General features: G+C 30.0%; 1 protein-coding gene across 1 annotated transcript in view; it reads left to right on the forward strand.

Moving 5' to 3' along the window:
- LOC110030277 (sterol 3-beta-glucosyltransferase UGT80B1) overlaps positions 1-5,601 on the forward strand; it is a gene marked incomplete in the record, with an annotated part of 49,936 nt that extends 44,335 nt beyond the window's left edge. Inside the window, 4 exon segments of the mRNA XM_020732911.1 lie at positions 1,685-1,761; positions 3,570-3,617; positions 4,418-4,567; positions 5,116-5,601. Coding sequence (XP_020588570.1) covers positions 1,685-1,761; positions 3,570-3,617; positions 4,418-4,567; positions 5,116-5,325 — 485 coding nt within the window.
- Positions 5,602-8,785: the final 3,184 nt, after the last annotated feature.

The following is an 8,785-nucleotide window of genomic DNA, read 5'->3' on the forward strand; positions in this document are numbered from 1 at the left end:
CCCTTGGTGTTGATTCCTTACTTTGATACTTCTATGGAGCTACTTTTACTTTTTGTTTGGGTAGCTTACCCTCAACTCTGAGACCACTACGTTAACAAATCCACACTATACTTACTGGTTTTAAGCTTTTGCAAATCATTATTAATGGATGCTGCCATTGCTAAACTCTCTCGATCATTTGTTATTCATTACCTTGTTGAGATGGACAGTTCTACCCATTGTGCTCAGGTGTGTATTGGCACTACTTCACATAACTACTAGCAACAAAATGCAACTCAAAGGTTTGCCCTCATATTGGAAATCTTGTAAGTTTTTTGGTGATAATCTTGTTGATTGCTTAAAGATTTGTCCGATCAAGGAAACTGTCTTCTAAGGTTTCACATATGAGGTTAGATCTTTTGATTACTACTACAAATAATAGTTGTGCCGTAAATTCTCATAATCAAAACGATTCCAGTATGAAAATTGTTATGATCAAATTGATTCCAATATGCTGGGTGCTGCTTCCTCCACATTGGTCTCATTAGGGTTTTCTTATGATCTGAATATTCATCTGGAGTCTAGATTCATCCTTTGAGTTAACACCTTCATTTGTTGTCATTGATAGTACCCCCTCTGTGTCTCTTTTTTTCGGAAATTTAAGTCCTCTGATTTTCCTAAGGCCATGTCTGGGTTTGATTTTCACCAGCCTATTGAGGATCCTGCTGCTACTCTTAATATTTTTTTTACACGTATTATTATAGTTGTATTCATCAATACTATAATAGATTATTCTGAAGTGGTGAGTTACTATAATTTAAGTTTGATTAATCTCAATAATTTATTTAAAGTTTTGTTGATTCAGTTGATAAAAAAATTCAACTTGCTTTTTCTAGTCGAGGTACTATTTAGAATAATGTCATGTTTTTCAATGCTTTATATAAGCTTTATTTGATTTTTTTTTCTTTCTTGATGACACTGATGTGACGTTATTTTGATATATTTTCTTCATTGACTAATAATAAAATTTCATTTCTTAAAAAAAAAAATAAAAACTCTAGATCACAAAGATATATTCTTACATACGTGTATGCGTTGGCCGATGTGCCATGCATGTTTCTATTTCTCTGAGTCTTCACAAAATAGCCCATAACCGCTCGTTCATAAGACGATGGTCTTGTGCCATAAATGTTAGACATCAAAGAAAAATAAGAAGTGGCTGGAATTTCTAAAAAGGTGAGTCTCAATTCTAGTTTTCTAGGATGCTCAGTAGGAATTTCTAGAGCTAGAATCTAGGCTAGGAGGAGAAGACAAGACCTCACAAAAATTAGGTCAACAATCACATTAGCGTTATCTGCAGTTAAGGGCTTTAGTTGGCATTTTGTTTGATTACTTAGCTCAAAGTAAGCTTTTGTGGTGTTCCATATTGTCGCTTATTAATTAATATCTTTAGCTGTTGACCGGCTTTTGCTATCATGCATGTTTGATTTTACCGTGAAAACATGCTTATTTTCTTAATAATGAAAATATCCTGTTTCAGTGAATGATTTTTTTCAGTGAATGATTCTTTTCAAAGTCTATGTTCCATTGCTCATTCATTGATAATATTTATGTTCTTGCGATGATATTTATGAGTAGCTCTTCTAACTATTATTGGCTTACCTCAATGTTAGCTCTATTCTGATTTGTCAATACTTTTCTGCAGTTTCTGAAGACTCTTCGGATATTTTCTTCATAGATGATTGCCCTCATGATTGGTTGTTTCCTCGATGCACTGCAGTGGTGGGTGTCATCAACTATTTTCATATATTACTGAAGACTTTCTATTGGTATTAGTACTAATTATATGTTGTGGATTTTGTGTGCATTAAAAACTTGCTTATAGGATTTTTAAGGCTTATTTCACTTATGATAAACGCAGGTCCGTAGGTATTTCTATTAATTTTTAAATAAATAAACATTGATTATTTTATTAGATAAATAATCCTGTTATGGTAGGCGTTGATATATCCAAAATTACTAGTCCAAACAAAGTAGATTATGACATGTTATAATATTATGTCTTTTATCAACTACCTCGCGGTGCAAAAACTATTCCTTAAGGATTAGAAGATTAGTTTTGTTCATAGAAGTGATGGTGATGGAACTGGCTCATTTACCTCTCAAGATACTCCCGAAAGTAGATAGGGGCCTGGTTTCACGATTCTGGAGGTGGCCTATCAATGTGTAAATTAAATATAATTTTACAAGGGCTTATGAAAGGGTGATGGCATTGAAAGAAGTGGCTGGAGGTTTGTGCGGCAAATGAGAGGTTGATGTGTTAGTACAGTAGGCATTGATTTTGGCATTGCTTAGGGCTCTTGACAGTTGGATTAATGTATAATTATCAATATTAAATTCATTAAAATTGTTTATCTTCTAATTAAATTTTATTTTATCAATCAGAAACTCAATTTTATTTAAATATGTTTTTTATTGCTCTAACTTCTCACTTATAAAGAGGACTTTCTATCAAAATTATTTCTAGGAAAAATATATAAAACCGTTTTGCATTTTAAATATATTTTGGAAACATATTCATATCCAACTTATTATATGGATTTATTGTTGATTTTGCTTTAACCCTTCTGTAATTTAAAAACATATTTGTAACTCTCTTGTTGCTGCCACTACTAGCTACTTCAAATACATAAATATCTTGAGAACTTTAAAATGCCTAAATACCTATGGAAAATATTTAATGCTCAACAAGTCAATTCTGGCCTTTTTAGATGGTCTCTTTTTTCTTTGTTGGTTTCTCTTATAGAAGATTGCGCTCATGATAAATCTCTTTTGTAAAAAACTAAAAGAGATTTATTTTTTATTGTTTGATTCTGCTTTAATTACTGCACTTGTGAGCATCTTCTCTTTTCTTAGAGACTACATCTAAATATTTCTTATCCAATCATTTGGCATTAATCATTTTGATAAGAATTTTAGTGAAGAACTTAATCTACTTCCTTAGCTCTCATAATTCTATACACCTCAGTGTAACTTTTCAAAATGTACAACTCAAATGACACAGAATTTACACATGCTCCGTTAAATTTTTTATGCTTGGTATGAAAAACTGGAGTATTTGAAGTAACGGTGAATTGAAATGATATATGGAATTTGTATGATAGATGCCTTCTACTAAACCTCAAATTTGCATGAAAAATAAGATATTTATGAAGTAATAGTTCCTTTTGGCCAATTAAAGGGATAAGTTTTAAGAACTTGAGGATCTGTGTCACTTATTTTTTTGGTGATGCTAGCTCTGATTGTTGCTGGAATATTTGGAAGCTGCTGGAAGCTGAATTATAAATGAGATGATGCAATGCAGTCTTCTATTAGTAAATAATATGCATATCCATCCCTGTGGAATAATCTTGTATTTAATCTTCTTTAAAAAATATAGCAAATTGTTTGTTCAAATCTAATTTGTTCTTTATTTTTTCTTTTTACTTCTTTTTCAAATCTTACCTGCTTGTAAAAGTATTCTAGAAGAAGCTTTTAACTGGTACTTTGCCATACTTTTTGATTAATATAATGTTTGAAAATTTGTTTAGGTTCACCATGGTGGGGCTGGTACAACAGCTGCAGGACTAAGAGCTGGGGTAATCTTCTTTCCGATATATTTATGTGCTTTTATTAGCATGGTATTGGTCAAATTGAAATTTCAAAAGCGTTATTCTATAATCTAGAGCAAGATGTTACCAAGCATGAAGAACTACTTTTTGCATTTAAAGTAGATGACCAAAATGTTTCTAAAAATTTTTAGGTCATCAATTTTAATCTTAGAATTTCCTAGGTGTTGAATTTTTTCTCTCAACTCATCAAATATGAATCTTTTTTGGCATATACTCAATTTTGCCATTTCTTTAGCTAGGAATTGGTGGAGAGAAGTTTTCTAAGTGGGCATTTTGGATTTCTTAAGATTAATCTCACTACTCAATATTTTAGGTCAATTAAATGGGACTAACCTTAAGAACACCAAGTGTCCTCATAAAAGACTCCCATCAAATTCCATTTTAGAAAATGGCAAAGTTGACATGGGACTAAATTGTTTATATTTATTGAGTTTAGAGAACAAAATTGGATAAATGTAAAATTTTGGGACTAAAATGGACATAATTAAAAAAAATATAGGGACCAATTTGATCCTAAATTTTTGGAACATTTACTTACATACCAGCAAATTCCTATGTATTTACACATCTAACACTGAAATTTCTCATTTTACATTTATACCACCGAAATCTTTCCACTATTTTAACTTTAAAAAATGAAATACACCTTTCATGCAAAGGTACAGTGGCACATATGTAAAATATAAGTTTAGGTGTTAGACATATGGTATATGTATGTAAATCTTCCTATAAAATTTGATTACTAAATTCTCATCTATAATTTGCAGTGTCCCACCACCGTCGTGCCCTTCTTTGGAGACCAATTCTTCTGGGGTGAAAGGATAGTTTCAAAAGGAGTTGGACCACCACCTATTCCCATATCAGAGCTCAATGTTGAACGTCTCTCTAATGCCATAAGATTTATGCTTGAACCAGAGGTTATTATCTCGACTCTACACTCTGAAATTTTGGTGCACATAGCATCATTCTATATCTGCCTTTGTTGCGTTTTCTTACGTTATACGGGTCAGTATTTAGTCGATTTGGATTGATCCATTTTGAAATTGGTCAATCCAATTACAACCGAAATCCAAAATCTGAAAACCCTAAACTAATCAAAATTTTGGTAAGACCGAACCAGCCGAATCGAAATTTAAATTTGATTTAAACATTTTTTAGTCATGACCAAACCGAAATCTAATTGCTAGTCAAATCTTGGTTACGAACAAACATAAAAAATTGCATATATTGCATGAATCCTCTATTCCTCTTTGGTTTTTCGGTTTATTTGTTTAAATTAAAAGCATAATTGAACCGTATCAAAAAACCGAATATTAAGTTTTATAAACCGAAAACCCAAAATCCATTTTTGAAACCAAACCGAATCAACCAAACGTCTTTGGTTCAATCTGTTTTCTAGATTTTGACCGAATAATGCAAGACGAACCTAAGTTTTACCTCTCTTATTTTTAATATATTTGTATAGGTGAAGCTACGAGCAATGGAGTTGGGCAAGCAGATAGAGAATGAAGATGGTGTGGAAGGAGCGGTGAACGCTTTCCATAAACATCTTCCCACCAAACTACCCCTACCCATAATTCCTTCACCTCCTACCTCCGACCAGCTTCCACGCCCCTTCCAATGGCTTCTCACTGTAATAGAGAAATGGTGTTGTCTTCCATCCGCTTTGTTATAGTCATATTTGTTGCAGTCAGTGTAAATAAATATTAATTTAATTTTAGGAAAATTTACACACGTTCCACACAATTTTTATGCATTTACATCTCTCCCACCTAACCTAAACTTTCATATTTTCATACATTGTGTATGAAATGGTGTTAACATGAAAGATTAGGCCTGAGATATGTAAATACCCAAAAACTGTGTGATGCGTCTGTAAATTTCTAACTTTCTTTTATTCATCTTTTCATCATTGATTCCTTATCAATATTGTAGCAATAATTCGCACCCCCATATCTTTCTCTACACTTGTCTGTGCTACTTCCGGCTGCTGTGATCTGATGGTTTTGACTGTTTTGCTAATATTACAGAGATTTATAGGTGTTTTACATGTGAATCTTTTTGTATTTTCATGCATTTGTTTGGATGTCATTCAGACACCAGGAGTCATATAAATTAAAATTTTTGTTGTTATATATGTAAGCATGTAAGAGTTTGTTGGTATGTATTTAAATCCCCCCATTTTGTTTCTCCTGTTTAGAATGTTTGAACTGTTTTCCTGCTGCCATGCATTGCCTGTATGTGACATGAATTTCTCATCAAGCTTAATTTTTGGCCTAAGAACCAAGAATTAATTAAGTTTCAGAAAAAAAATTGTCAGTATGTTATGACTAGGGGTGTAAAGGAACCGAGCACGAACGAACAGAGCTTGTGGTTCGTGTCGAACAGAGCTTGTGGTTCGTGTTCGGTTCGTTTGAAATGTAATTTGTTTGAAATAAGGTCGTGTTCGAAATTGTTTGGTGAAGTCACTTTTCGTGTTCGTTTCTTAACGAATCAGTTAACACGAGCTGTTTGCGAACGAAGAGCTAGTTTGACATTCCTAATAGTAATATATATTAATAATATATTATATTAATTATGTAATTTATATTATATAAATATATAATATCTATATTAGTATATTACTAATATAGTATATTAATATATTATTATTATTAAATTATTATATATTATAATTTATAAATTTTAATTTTTTTAAAATATCATAATTTTTTATACAAAATTATTTTAAATTATTTTATATTTCGAATAATAACGATTCAAACACGAGCGAACAAATTACTGTTCGTGTTTGCTTCGTTTAACCAACCGAACGAAAAAAATCTGTTAGTGTTCGTCTCGTTTACTTATCGAACGAATCGAACACGAGTTCATTGACGGACCGAACACAAACTGTTCGCAAACAACGAGTTTTCTTTTGACAACCCCACAGCTTGCGATATATTTCTTATAACAGAAGTAAGATATTTTATTCTAAAAAAATATTATTTTTATTTGATATAAATATTCAATAAGAAATACTTTTCATAACTATACAATATAATATATTGATAAGCTAATAAATAATTTATTTATAATTATATATTTATATTTCGTTAATAGAATCTATATTAATATGAACTATTTTAGAATTAAATTGGTAATCTTGTGATTCAAGTTATGCTTACATTCATTATATTATTAGATATCGGAAGCTTCATTTAAAAATGATTTGTCACTTCATGTGTCACATCGACATTAATGCACTATTAATTTATTTTTAAATTAATTAATAGTCCCACATTCCAAGTAATAAAAAATATTTTAAAATTAAAATAATTTATTAATTGTATTGCAAAATTGTAATTTGAATTAAAATAAATTTTATTTTAAAATGTATAACATTGTTATTTTGAATTTAAAGTTAATATGATATGTTTTAATTTCAAAGGAAATTATAAATGTTTATTTTAACATTAAATTTAAAATAATATTTTATACATTTTAATTTAAAATTTTATTCTAATTCTAATAAGATTTTTTAATATAAAATGCTGTTAAAAATATTAAAAAAACCCATAAAATATTTAAAACCTATGTTAAAAGACTTTTCAATGCTAACAATTATAGCGATTTAAAATTTGCTACGATGAAAATGGAATGGCAGGAGTTTTTACTGTTATTGTTGTTCGTATAAAGTGCTTGAAAACTCGGGAAAAAAAAGATGTGCATGAAACTAGAGGTGTAAATGAGCCGAACACAAGCGAGTCTAGGCCCAGGTCGTGTTCGGCTCATTTATATTTCAAGCTTAAAAAGTGTGTTCGTGTTCAGTTCATTTGATTAGCGAGCTGAACACGAGCTGTTTATGAACAAAAAATTATTTTGACTACCCTAATCACGTAATCATGAGATGTTAAGGGTTGTGACGTGATTTAAAAATTATTGTTTATATTAAAACATCATTTGAATCTAATTTAATACTTTTAACTCTATTTTCTTAATTAATGCTTTTAATTAATTATAAATCTTTGTAGCTTTATAGTCAATTAAATTTTCTTAAAATAGTACTCATAAATATATAAATTTTGTAGCCTTATACTTTTAATTGATGAGTAGTATTTCGAGCCAAAATGAGTCGAACACGAACAAACAAATCTTTGTTCGTGTTCAACAAGTCGAACACAAACTTCTTAACGAGCCGAACACGAACTGTTCGCGAACAAACCGTTCTGACAGCCCCGTATGAAACCTCTTTTCTTATTTGTGAATTATATTAATTTAATATACATGAAATATATGATTTAATAGAAGTATGGATAGTTAATTTAAATTTAAATTTAAAAATAATGAGTTCATATTATGATAATAACTATTAATTAAATCAATAAGTTCAAATTTAAAACTTCATTGTATATCATTGAAATTAAAAAAGATACTGACCTTGTTGTATGAACCTTAAATTTTAAGAGAGATGATACACAACCCAACCAATAACTAAGTGTGTAAACAACCTAAGTTTGAGCAAGTCTAGTGTTTGTCTATGTTTATCACCTTAAAAACATGTAAATATTTTGAGCATGAGGCTTTTTTATAGGTTGAAATATATAGAATGCCCACAAATGCCATAAAAATATATTAATATTCACATGTGAGAATATTGTGTTGGCTAAAAATAAGTTTAAAATTAAACTTGGCCATCTTTAATAAATGTCTAGATAATTTCAATAAGTAAATTCAAAACCATTAAACTATGTATGCTTTCAAGTCGACTAGTGTGATCTTCTAAATGAAGGTCAAATTTGAGGGGACTGAATCACATTCGATCATTGCAATCATAATCATTAATAGGATTGGAGCTAACAAGACTTATACCATACTAATATTCAAAGATAAACTAGAATTAAAATTAAAATTATGAATGATGTAAATATTTTGCTTGATGATGGTCTTGTTAATAGAATATTTTAATTGCGAGAATCTATTTTATAAATAAAATTTATAACTTAAAATATGCATTTAAAATATTTACATAAAATTAATCATCTCAAGTAATGAGTGAAACTCATTCTCACTCCACAATTATTTATTAAAGATGATAAATTTAAGATTGATCAAATCCGTAGCTTCCTCCTTGCTGAGCAGGGAACTTATAAAGG

The sequence above is a fragment of the Phalaenopsis equestris genome, unplaced genomic scaffold (assembly GCF_001263595.1).
Source record: "Phalaenopsis equestris unplaced genomic scaffold, ASM126359v1 Scaffold000692, whole genome shotgun sequence".
Classification (NCBI taxonomy): Eukaryota; Viridiplantae; Streptophyta; class Magnoliopsida; order Asparagales; family Orchidaceae; genus Phalaenopsis; species Phalaenopsis equestris.